Source organism: Prunus dulcis, chromosome 3 (genome assembly GCF_902201215.1).
Source record: "Prunus dulcis chromosome 3, ALMONDv2, whole genome shotgun sequence".
Lineage (NCBI taxonomy): Eukaryota > Viridiplantae > Streptophyta > Magnoliopsida > Rosales > Rosaceae > Prunus > Prunus dulcis.
Genome location: NC_047652.1, coordinates 10,663,403 through 10,676,804, shown reverse-complemented (window position 1 = coordinate 10,676,804; position 13,402 = coordinate 10,663,403). Strand labels below are relative to the sequence as shown.

The 13,402-nt window shown below is 43.3% G+C and overlaps 1 protein-coding gene across 1 annotated transcript; it reads right to left on the bottom strand.

Annotated features, from left to right (window-relative positions):
- Positions 1-8,482: 8,482 nt before the first annotated feature.
- On the bottom strand, positions 8,483-12,274 carry LOC117622799 (putative pentatricopeptide repeat-containing protein At5g08490). Its single transcript, XM_034353572.1, is given in 3 exon segments — positions 8,483-9,559; positions 9,561-9,620; positions 9,623-12,274. Coding segments are annotated over 3 exon segments (2,859 nt in total). The 3' UTR covers positions 8,483-9,412.
- Between the last annotated feature and the right edge of the window lie 1,128 nt (positions 12,275-13,402).

The window sequence follows — 13,402 nt, the reverse complement described above, 5'->3', positions numbered from 1 at the left end:
CTACTGGTTTTTCACCTTACTCACTCGTATATGGGTCTGATGCCATCTCACCTGTGGAAATCACCATCCCCACGGCTAGAGTGTCGGCTGTCAATGATCTTGAATGGGATGCAAAATCATGCTCGGATTGGCGTGTGTTAGACCTCGAAGCAGTGGATGAAAAGAGGATGGAAGCCGAAAGAAAAATGGCACTTTATCACAGGACTACTGCCCAAGCATACAACAGGACCGTTAAGCCTCAAGCTTTCAAGCAAGGAGATCTCGTGCTAAAAGTTGTCGAACATGTGAAAAGACAGATATCAGGACCTTCCAAGTTTGCCCCGCAATGGGAGGGTCCATTCGCAGTCAAAGAAGTATACAGCAGTGGCTATTATCACTTGATCTCTGTCAAGGAAGGCACGCTAACGGATCCCATCAATGGAAAATGGCTCAAGCCCTACTATTGCTAAGAAGGAATAGTATTTTTATCATTATATCATCGTATTTATCCCCTCATGCCCTCCTTCTATATCCCTAACTCTCGCTTGGGAAGTTTTTGTAACATGTACCATTGTGGTGACATGAAATCTGAAATGAAAAATGAAGGAGTATTTTGAAAAAAAGAAAATTGCCTTTATATATTCATGGTAGTTTTTTTAAAATATATATATATATACATATATAAATATTATTTAGCAGAGCACATGCCAAGCCAAAGCCATTTGTATGGGATCCTAAGTCACTAGCAGACCTCATGCTTCATCAACAAAAAACATACGCCAAGCTAACTAGCATAAATAAGCATTGAAGCTTCAAGCATGGAGCCTGCCAAAATTATGGCGGTATCTACCTTATATTAAGACCCAACATGCGGGAAATCTCAAGCGAAAAGTTTCAACCAAGCACTGCATATGATACCAAATAGAAAAGTTACAAGAAAGGGAGGACATAATTTCCAGCAGTCAGCACATAACAACACTGCAGTGCCAAGCTGTCACAATGCAAATTTTACAAGCCTAAATTCGAGCAAGTCATACAAACTAAGAGGTAATGTGTTGTCGAATCTTGAAGGAGATCTCGAAATGTGTCGCGCTAACTGAACCTATACCAAAGCAAAATGTAACCTGTTAAACCAAGAAGAATGCCGAAAGAGAGTAAGTTGATATTAAAGGCGGGGTGAAGTAAGGAAGGATGTAAGGTCACAAACCTCAAAAGATGTCAGGGGTGGCTAGAAAGGAATGGAGGAGGCCTTCTGAGAAGACCTTGTCACTGCTTCTATTATGCAACCAGCACTGTCAGAAGAAACATCTTGAGCAAGAAGAAGGGCGTGCAACTCCCTGTGTTGGTTCTCCAGTTCACGCTGCTTAAGAATCGAGGCCTCTATCGCTGCCCTTATGTCTTCAGAACCAGAAAATGACTCCATGCTATGGATAGCTCTTTCCCCGAACACGGCACGTGCTAGGTCCTTTACCAGATTCAGAAGAAATTCTATCCGGAAGCCGAGGGTCAGGGCTTCACAGATTGCATCCCGCCAGCAAAGAAGCCGATGGTCTGTAATGTCTAGCAGCTGCATAGTGTCCATGCCATGGAGCACTAAACCAAGGGTCCGGAAGGCGGCACTCCGTGAAAAAGAAGACGTGATGCCTGTGATGTCCATAAGATCTCCGTACTTGTCCATGAACCTTCCTAAAACCGCCACTGTTTCAGGATAAACAAAAGCTCCTCGAAAGGGTGCATAGCCGTTAAATTGGTGACAAAGTGGCAGGAGCTCATCTGCAGAACGAAGAATCTGGGCACCCCCATCGAAAAAGGCCATGAATGTAGTGAAGGAGTTCTCCCATTTCGACCAAGACGCGCTAAAAGAAGCATGCTCAGCGACAGTAATACTGGCCTGGGCACCCTCGGTAACACCTGTGTCATTAGGTGAAGGTGCTGGGAGGAGCGCTAAGGGGCCAGGCTCTGGTACTCGAAGGATTGGCTGAATGTGGGATGAAGTAGGCAACGCCCCGTGGAAGGCAAAAGTGTTGCTCCGGGGAGCTGCTGGAAAGGCTGGAGGAATTGTGGGCTCAAGGTCTCTTCGAAGGAAGTGTTGGAAGATAGGAGGCAAGGGGCTGGTGATTCGAAATGCGGGAGTCCAGTCTCGTGGACTTGTCGGCAAAGACGACTCAGCAAGAGCTGCCTCAATCAGTGTGTCAAATGTATCGGAGGAAGAAGGTACCACAGACACGATCGCCATCTCCTGAATAACATCCCTAGCTTGCGACTAAAAAAAAAAAGAAGGAAGAAGGAAAAAGAATGTATGCATGCGTCAGAATCAGCATGAGATGATTGACAAATTATACGCAGCAGCAAAAGAAAGGAGAACCAGTTCTAGGGTAGACCAAGTACCTGCTCAACACTGACAGGGTGCATGCTGCTACCAGCAGGGCCGATAAGAGGAACCAGGCCACCTTGTTCCTCTTGACGGTCGTCAAAATGCACGGACCCACCTTCGTCCTGATCATTGTTGCCCTCCCTGTCGGAATCCTCGCGCATGTCACTCACGGCGTCAATATTCTCTTGCTCTGGAGTATTAGCCTCCGACTCAGTAGTATCGCTGTCATCATCAATCGTCACCACTATTCTGGTCCCGGAAGCCTCACTGCCGCTTACACGAGCTCTAGAAAATCTTGCCTGCAAAACGCGCATGCTGCGACGTTTCGGAGGTGCTTGCGGAGACACGGAGGATGTGCTACTTCTCTTCCTCTTTGACGTAGTGCCCATTTTCCCTAAAAAATATATATATATATGTATATATGTATACGTAAATATATGTAGTTGAAGGAAAATAATAAATAAATAAAACAAAACAAGGGAAGGAAGTAGCACTCACTGCGAAGAGGGGGTGTTCCCAGCACCCTGTCAGTGCGACTCCGGCTCTCAGAGGCAGTGGGCCTCGCAGGGCGCGAATGTTCTGGAGGAGTAGCCTCTCTGGTTCGGGGTGGACCACTTGGTGCAACTTTCGGGATAAACTTTCTAGGCTTGCCAGCAGCTTGCTTCTTCCCTGCACTTTGTTTTTCCACCTGTTTCCCTTCGCTAGATGTTGGTGCTGCGACTTTCCCAGAACTGTGAGGGCTCTGTATTCCCGATTTTGGCTTCACTTTGGAGAATCCCCCAACGATGTCACCACTCTTAGAAATAAAAGGGAGGTTGCGTTTTTGGCTCAGAGGGATGGCCTTCTCCTCCGTGATTAAGCCTGCGAGGCGCGCGGTTGTAGGGGGCAGTCTATCCCCAGGAGAGGATTGGAACTCGAGGAAAGAAGCAAGGCAGCGGTTCCAGTAGGATTGGTAACCTCGTGAGAAGCCACCAATTCTCCCCTTGCTGGCTAAAACAAGAGGCCTGCAGCTGTTTGGTATGTGGCCATTGCTCCAGAAGATGCTGTGTAGCGCGAAGGGATCATCATGGTTAGGATTATCCGGTACTCCTTGATCGAGTCCAAACTGCAGCCTAACTCGATGTGGCGAATAGGATACCGAAATTTCTGAACGGCTGTCTCCAAGAGTAGGTAATGGGATGGGGGCAATGTTCAACAAGGCGTACTTTCTGAATTGGCCACCATGCGATACTGCTGCTGGAACTTCAATGGCATCATTGACATCAGCATAAAAGGGCACGAAGGTGAAGGTCTCTGCTGAGGTGCCGTAAGGGCGAAAAACGAAGTTCTCGATATTGTCCATCAGTGATAAGAAGTCTTGGCCTTTCCGCGGCATCCTTTTGAACCATCTGCAAACCAAAGGCAGATTGTCTGGCATAAAGGAACCATTGCCCCAGTCAGCCAATTTCAGGGCATGTGAGTGCGGTAGTGAATATACGTCCAGTCCTTTGAGACGCTCCCATAGAAACACCTGCAGAAAGCCATAATTCAAAAGGGTCTCCACACCCATGGTTTCGGACGCGTTCTTCTCTAAGAGCTGGGTCCGATCAAGCAGTCGGTATAGATGACCCAAGAACATGGGGGCTAAAGGGATTGTATCACCCCGAGCTATAGCCAGAGCCAAGGGAAACACACGCTCATGCAGGCAATCTTGGGAGAAATCACAAAGTACGAACCGCCCAAGCCATAATGCTATGAATGCAGCCAATCGATGAGAGCCTTGTCTGTTTGCATCACCAAAATATTGAATCCAATTACTGAACCGTAATGAGTGCTGGGAGAAGTGGGGGCACCTCTCTGTAAAACTGCAAGCTTGTCTACTTCTTCCGGAGTAAGGGCAATGTTGAAGGGGCATCGGTCGCCACAAACCGGAAGGCGGGAAATATTCGCTACATCTTCTAAGGTAGGAGTAAATTCTCCCCATGGACATATGAAGGTATGGGTTGCAGCACTCCACCTCCGGACCACGTGGCGAAGCATCTTTGCTTCGATGTGAATGTCCCACAGTTTGGAGAGAAAGATAGCATCTAAGACCTGTGCTCTGCGCAAAATATTGCATGTGGAGGGATCCCGCAGCTCGCAGTCAACCCATTCGGACCAACTTTTGCTGATGCTACAAGGAAATTGGAAAAATAGGGGAACTGCTGGAAACAGGCCCTTCTCGATGCAGCACCTAGAAATGGAGGCAAGTTCGATCACAGGGGCAGAGTCAGGTGCTGGTTCATTACCAACAACAGCAGTTTCACGGGCATCTTCGAGCAGCAGAAGGGGGCCTCCTGGTTTGAGACCATCATCCATAGAATAGTGGTGGTCCAGCATAATTGGTGGGAGGATGGCTGCCATGGCAAAGCTAATAAGGTCACAGATACCTGCAAAAAAAAAAAAAAAAGAGAAAGGAATAAGGAAATAGTCATAATAATATGTAGGTTCCAGCACCTTCACGATCGTTGCGCGTACATACATCTACAGGATTTCATGCCAAGAATACGCTAACAGCAGAACTAATGCAATATCATCATGCGGAGGGGCTATTCGATGCAAGATTAAGAGGAAACCAAGTCACAAGAGAGCAATTACTTGGAAGGAGACTGCGGGGTTGATATAAGTGCTTATGGTTTCTCCACTTTGGTCAGATACAGCTTAAAGGTTTTGAATTTGCACAAGGATGGTTGTTATTGGTTAAAAGTTTAAAACCCCCAGTAGGTGGCCCGATTTTGAAATATAAGAAAAGGGGAGGAGTAGTGCTTACCACTATCATTGGTAATTTTTTTCCAGCAGCTAGCCGAAATCAAAACGAAGAGGGGCTGTCTGGCGATTCTTGCTGTCGGAGTGGCTCCGCGTCTTGCAAAGTGATTCTGCCAAACCTGTTTTTCTTTTCTATCAGATTGAAGAAGAAATTAGAGAAGAATGAGGGATTTTAAAGCGAATCGGTGACTTCTCCCGGTGGGTGCGAGCGGTTTCTCCAGGCGTAACCGATCGGCAGTTATGGATGGCACCCCTCGTCAATTTTCTTTCGAAACCCTCTAGACCTGTGCGTGAATGAAAGCCAGCGATAATGAAAAGAAGAAGACAAGGGATGCAGGTGTCATACCTGTAACAGAAGGAAGTCGAAGGGAAAAGAGAAGAGAAAAAAAATAAAACAAAATAAATTAAAACAGATGTGATGGAAGCATACCTGGGGGATAGGCGAGACTGCTGGAAAACAATCATGGCAGCACGTACGCGGGAAACAAGAAGGGCACGTCAGTGGCAGAGGTTTGATTTTTTTGGCCAGGTTTGATTATTTGGCCCATCTCACCATTTGCTCATGGCCCCAATAATCAAGGGGGCTAATGTTGAGGCCCAAAAATCCAAGGGGCTAAGCCCAAGATGACTATTGGCCCAATAGGGACAAGTAAACACAAGAGAATTTAGGGAACGAATTAATACGAGCTACGGGCCACATGCCGCGCCAAACAAGAACGTGCGGGAAGACCAAAAACATGCTAACTTTACAAAAAAAAACATGCTCACTCCTATTGAACCCGGCTATAGCCTATGATGATAGGATAAAATCCAAGCACAAGCATAGGTGTCGGAACCGCCATGCCAACGCCAAGATGCGTTACAAGCTTAGGTGGGCCCAAGCCACCAAAATTACCCGGGGCTTGCTTGAACGGGTTGTGATATGGATGGCAACGGGCTTTCATAAAACTCATTGACGAGCCAAGGGAGTGGTAGTTTCGGGTCACTTGGGGGGCCCAAAACTCAAGCCTATTTCTTCGGCCCGAAATACATGGGTTAGCATGAGAGAAGAGAGAGCATGACCCAATACCTTAGAAAAAAAGTGCAAAGCCTGTTAGAAAAGGCTAAGACAATTAGAAGGCCTAAACGTGCTGTTAAAGTGCAATAGGCAAGCTGCTTCCGGCAGCTTGACGAAAAGCCCAGCAGATTGACCAGAATGACATATCACCAATTCAAAGCCTAGGAAAGAAAAGCCCAGCCCAAACTCTCTGTAAAATATCTGGCCAAACACGTTTTGTCCCTATCCAAGAGAGTCAACAGCAACCATCTCAAAACCAGAGGAAATCCACACGATCAAGAGGATTACTCGCTGTGTAAAACGTAGCTCCTTTCCCTCCCATTGTCCTGGCAGCTTGCATAGGAAAGATCGAGAGAAAAGCAAGCGGCTCTTCACCTCTATGAAGAAGGGCCAGCAAAACCGAGACCTTGGAACCACAAATGGGTTCCTTACCCATGTGTCTTGGGCGGATGGGGTTCATCAAAGAAGACGAAGTGGGGAAAAACAATGAAAGGAGGAAGGGAAGTATGACAGAATTAGAACCCTTAGAGGCTATAAAAGGAGGACTTCTGCTACCCAGAAGAACCAACCCATTTTCCAGAGCTCGACCAAGCATTGTCAAGCAGCTGGAAAATCTACTCAAGCCACCCCATCTCCTCCTCCATTCGTTTTCTTCCTCCATTAGGAAGGAAACCAGCCAAATCTTCCTTTGCTTGCTCTAAACCTCCATCCTCCATAGGAAAATTCATCTCTCTCTCAAAATTGCTAAATCTGTGAAAGCCTAGCTCCCATGCCACATGCTCTCCAAGCCAAGCTCTTCTGTAAAATTGGTTAAGTTTGTTTGGGCTATTAGTGAAGGAAGCCTGAGAGTGTTTTCGTAACAGTTTCATCAGACTTTGCGAAAAACACTCTTCCAAGCGCTTGGTATCGAACCCAGGCACTTGGGGAATTTTGCTCACTTCTCTTCTTACGGCAGCCCAAGCCCATTCGTCAGGCTCTAGAACAAAAAAAAAAAAAGCCCCAACAGGGAGCTTTAGTGATATACCCAAAATAGAGGTTGAAATTATAAAAAAAACCATACATGAAATGCACTTTAGAAACATACCCAAAAACCATTTACTACATACAAAATGAGTGTTGAATTTCCTATAAATTACATGACTGCCACTAACTAACTTAAAAGAAGCCCGACACAAAAAACATAAATAAAAAACCCAAAACAAGCTCAGCCTAGATTTCTTTTTCTTTTTTTAAATCCAAACTCAAGTATAAAAAATAAAAATAAAAACACGAAAATCAAGGGCATGCCCACACGACCCTTCCTTCTCCATCGAACCTCTGCAAACCATGTCATAGAAGTACATTGTTAATATCATGTCATAGAAGTACATTGTCAATACAATTTCATAGAAAAACATTGTTAATACCATTTCGTACAAAAAACCATTGTTAATACCATTTCATATATATATAAAAAACCCATAAAAGCCTAGCAAGACATCCAATATACTTTGCAGAAACCACCTCCAATTGTATACAGTTTCACAAGATACAATTGCAAAGGCAAAAAGAAATACCTCTACAAGTAAAAAAAAAAAAGGTACACTGTTAATATCATGTCTTAGAACTATCTTCCTAGTAAAAATCACAGCATATCATAAACTTCAAGTGCACAATTATATATAGAGCAAAATATAGAGCATGCTTTGTTACTGAAAATACGTTAATACTATGTCATAGAAACCAACTTAGTTGCATGGTATGAACAGTTGTTATATTGTTCATACCACTTACTAGAAGTTAACAACTACATCATTTCATTTGCATAATCGGTACGATAAAGTGTATAACTCCATACCACTCAAAGTCAATTACATCATTTCATTTGCATAATTAATTGACCCACACCTGAGGAGCAAATTGTAGTTTTCATGTATATAAACACCCAAAATTGTTTCATTTGCATGTCGAGTTTTGCTTCCAGAAAGATATGCTTGATCAACACCTGAGGAGCAAATTGTAGTAGATGCCAAATGTCCTCAACAAGAGATCTGATATTCTAGGGAGGTGCTTGAGCTTGGATGGATATTCGTTAAAGATATTGGGGGAATCGAACCTATGACGTCAGATGAAGGGATAAATGCTCGTAACCACTTGAGCTACAGGCCCTTGCTTGGATGGGTATTCTTTGAATTGATTATATCTTGTTATTCCAACTAAAGTAAAGGAATGTTCTTTCTTCTTTTTTTCTTTTTCTTTTTTCCTGATACAAGAAAGACAGGATTTCCATAACAAATTTCCTATATTTGGTTTCCAGCAAGTAGTTAAAAGAATATATGTTGGAGGTTCGAGTTTTTATACTGCAGCCTTGCTGGCATCAATTGGAACCTTTGCCCAAATAAGAGGCAATGATCCTTGTAGAAGTAGGACAATGCTTGTCCTTAGAAGTATGGCTCTGGGGACTCGCTTGCGTGCTGAGACATTCCCAGTTTGAAGCATATTTTGTATTGACATTCCCAGTTTGAAGCCACTCGAACAAATTCAAAACAAACTCCAACCAAGCATTTGCCTCATAAAAGATGGCTTCATGTTCTACAAGGATTCCTAGGCCGAAAGATCCACGGATCATGTATAGAGAATCCTTAGAATGTTTTCATTCCTGACCTTAGAGGATCCATTTTCTTCTAGATACATGAAGATGATTTGAATTCAAACTCCTCATGGAAGAAAGTTTGGCGTCTTCTTTGCCAGTTGAGTATTTTCTGGGTGGCAGGCAGCGGGCCTTGAAGAACATATTGGCTGGGTAAACGCCTTCCCCTCTTAGGCATAGGCCGGCCATTCTAGGGAGCATGTCTGTAGTACGAACTTGACCTCAGCGTAGTGTTCAACAGAGAGAGAGTCCTTAAATGCGTGCCTAAGAATTCTTAAACATGTGTCTTCTTTCTGTAAGCATGTGGCCATTATGGGAATTACTGGCGAATTAGTACACAAGCCACACACTATGCTTCTCCCATTGGAATGGTGAAAAGAATCTACGCAGGTGAAAGACGTAAGAATCATACCCATGTTCCAGACTCAGTGAGAGCTGCATGTAAGCTCTTAGTGAGATTTACCACCACGGAACAAACCAATGAACTCACATCCACACGACATAAGTTAACTTGTTTTTTAGTTCATATGAAGTGATGCCAGCTGATCGGCTCGGCTCAAGTGGGCCATCGGTCAAATGAAAGTCACGCTTATCCAAGATTTGAGATTTTTCTGAAGCAGCAGCAAAGCACCCCATATGCTTGCATGAAACTGGCATAACAAATTGGGTTTGACCGCCGAACAAAAGTATCATGTATGGAGCAGTCAAGTAGAATGCTGAATCTAAATGCCAACCTAACAGAAAGATTCTGCATTCAGAAACCTAGGCATTGACAAAGTATTGTTTAAACTGGCTCTTTCATTTGTTGGTCCAATGCGCTTAATGTACTGTAGATAATGCTTCTTTCTGGATGGGACCAGTCTCCAGCCATAAAAAGGTTCTTCCTCCTCTCCACCTCTATCCAGCTGCATCCCGCTGGCTTTTTTATGTCTCTAGTTCTCATCATCCTTCTTACCTCCATGACCCCATCCCATCTAGCTTCTGCTGCATATAGATTTGACATCACCACATAGTTCCCAATATTATTAGCTTCAATTTCAAATAGATGATCTGCCACAACACGGCCCAATTCCACCTCATGATGAGTCCTGCAAGCACCCAGCAGTGTTCCCCATATGTTAGCATTAGCTTCAATAGGCATCCTCGACACAAAAGAAAATGCATCCTCAATTCGTCCACCTCTAGCAAGGAGATCCACCACACAAGCATACTGTTCCATTGTTGGTTTGACCCCATGAATCTCTTCTATTGAATAAAATATCTTCAACCCTTCATTCACCAGGCCAGCATGACTGCAAGCTGATAAAACAGCAGTAATAATGACATTATCTGGCTTGACACCCAAGTCCAGCATATGAAAGAAGACCTTCAGTGCTTCTTCTCCCCTACCATGCATGGCAAACCCACCAACCATAGCTGTAAACATAACCAGATCCTTGTGCAGGCTTGACTGGAAAAGCTTATAAGCACATACTATGGAACCACATTTTGCATACATATCTAACAGAGCTCCCTTCAAGCACAAGTCATCAAGACATGCTCTCACCACATATCCATGACACTGGCTCAGCAGGTGGACTGAGGCCATTTGAGCAGATACAGGAAGGAGGCTCATAATGGTCATCGCATCAGGCTTCATTCCTTGAGCTTGTAACTCAAGGAACAGGCTGAGAGCTTGAGCAGGACAATCATTTTCAGCATAAGCTCGAACCATTAGATTCCAAGTGGTGAGATCTGTTTCAGACATGCTGTTAAATATGATATATGCATCATCGTGTGACCCACAATTTACATAAGCTGAAATCATTGAATTGCAAGTAACCAAATTCCTTTTACCCAATAAACTCTGAAAAATGTTGAATGCATACTTCATGTTACCACATTTGGCATATGCATCCAGGATTGCATTTGCAATAGTAGGCTCAATATCATTACACAAAAACCCAGCCCTAATTGAGTAGCTATGAATTTCTTTAACCTTTCCTACTCTCGAAATTGCAGCACAAAATTGTATTATGGTCAAGATGGTTATATGGTCAGGCCTCATGCCGTCCCTTAGCATATCATCTAATAGGTTGAGGAACTCTGTACTATGCCCAATCTCTGCGAAGGCAACTAGCATGGTGTTCCATGATATCAAATCTCTCCTCAAAATCATCAAAAAAGTCTTGAAAGCTGCTTCTATTTTGTAGCATTTTGAATAAAAACTAACCATGGCATTTCCAACCGCTGTTGCCTCAAATAGGCTAGGATGTCGAAGAATGCACCCATGGATCTTTTTCCCCACCTCCAAGTTTTGTAAATGTGCACAAGCAGGAAGAATGCTGACTACACTTACAGAATCCGGCCTGATCATCTGCAGAGCGAGTAATTTTCCAAACAACTCCAATGCTTTTGACCACTCACGATTTGATGCATATCCTGCAATAATTGCATTCCATGAAACCAAATCTCTTGATTTCATCCTGTGGAACAAGGATTCTGCTTCTTGCATTCGTCCAAGTTGTAAATAGAAACTTACCAAAGCATTGCACACCGAAACATCTGCTGCCAATTCATTCCGGCGCAGCACATAACAATGGATCTCTCTCCCAGAGCAGTAGGCAACGTCTTTATCTAAAGAAGCACAAACGGCCAGAATATTTGCAATAGTTGCATAATTTGGTTCCACTGGTCCTTTGAGCATCCAACTGAATAACTTGTATGCATCATTTATGAAACTATTTTCTGCAAACCCTGCAATTATTGCATTCCATGAAACGACATCTTTGTCAGTAATGCTATTAAACACAGCATAGGCATCACCAGAAACTAGCCCACATTTTGAATACATTGATATAAGAGCATTTCCAACAAGGACATCTTTTTCCAATCCAGACTTCATCACATAAGAGTGCACGCTCTTCCCTGCATGCAAATCTCCTAACCGAGCACACACAGGTAGAAAGATAGCAATGGTAACAGAAGTGGGTTTAGCCTTCCCATCTAGACGCATTTCATGAAACAACCTCATTACCTCAGCATCATAATTTCGAGATGCAGAAAACCCAGATAAGACAATGTTCCAAATGACAGGATCCGAGTAACCCATTTGACCAAAAAGTGTTTTGCAGTCACCCAATGCAGCACATTTGGCATACATGTTAAGCAGTGCTTTAGAGATAGAGTGACAGGAAAGATGGCCTTGTTTGACAACATAACCATGAAGAGCTTTCCCAAAGTTGATAGCTAAGAGGGCAGCACAGGATTTGAGAATGGCTGATAATACTTGGTAATTGGGTTTAAACCCAGACGAACTTTGACAACTTTGAAGGAGAAGATACAACGTTTCATTACGTCTGACATGTATGCTGTAGCTCCTGATTATGTTGTGAAATCTGGTTGAAGCATATCCACAAACAGCTCTTGCGCATCTTTGATTTATGTCGGAAACGTTAAAAAATTTCAGCATTCTAATCTAAACGAGTGAAACTAACTTCAAGCTTTACGACTTTCCATTCAAAATAGTCTTCAGAAAAAAACAACAAAAATGAGGTCTTTCGTTTTTAGCGGTGGCTTCGGTTGGTTTGGCTGGCGGTCAGCTGTGCCAGTGACGAGTGGTATTTGTCCTTTTCGGAAAATCGCCCACACTACACTTTGTTAATCAAAAGGAAAAGGGAAGGGGAAATTATCAAAAAGTCCCTAAAATACGAATTACTCCTAAATCGGTCTTTCATATTTTCAAAAAGGTCGACAAATAATAACCAAAACACTCTCCTTGCCGACAACCAACCGCAAGGAAGCTGAGGGAGAGGTGTCCACTTCCCCACCTTCCTTTCGCCCATCTTCCCTTTCCTCTCCACATCTCCTTTTTTTTTAAATAATGTTTATTTATTTAATAGTATATATGAACCACGTGATATCATATGAGTGAGTCTATATGACATATTTATTGTCATGTCATTAGTTAACAAACTTGTTAACAGAAAGTGACGCAGCACAAGCAACAAAGGTTTCAAGTGAAATCTTGAGTAACAAGAAATCTGGATTCCACTAGTAATTAAGAGGAATTCTCTTGGGATAATTTTATTAAAATCTGATATAATCAGAAACGTTAGACAAACCTGTCTAAATACACAACTCTCAACCCTTGAACTGCTAGGAGAGTTATTATATTAAAACTGAAAAACAGAATTAATTCGGAGACTTAACTACGTAACTACGAAACTGAAAAATAGAATTTATTCGGAGAATTAACTACGAAACTTTGAATGCAGTTTTGGAAGGCCAAACGACCTTAGAATGCCAAAATCCATCGTACACCACAGCAAAGCTGTGTGTTTGACTCGTGGCGTCGTTCCCTTTCCGAAATGGTATTTTGCGTCCTAATCGGAGCTCGGACAATAAATCTGCAAATTCCCGCTACGTCCTTTTTCTAGCTCAACCGCGATAAAATCTGCCATCTGTTCTACATCAGTCCCCTCCACCTCCGAAGAACTCGACCCCGAGTTATGATCTGGATAAAGGACCTCATCTTCACGAACTCATATAAATCTGCAACATTAAAAATATTGAAAATTCCCATGGAATCCGGTAACTC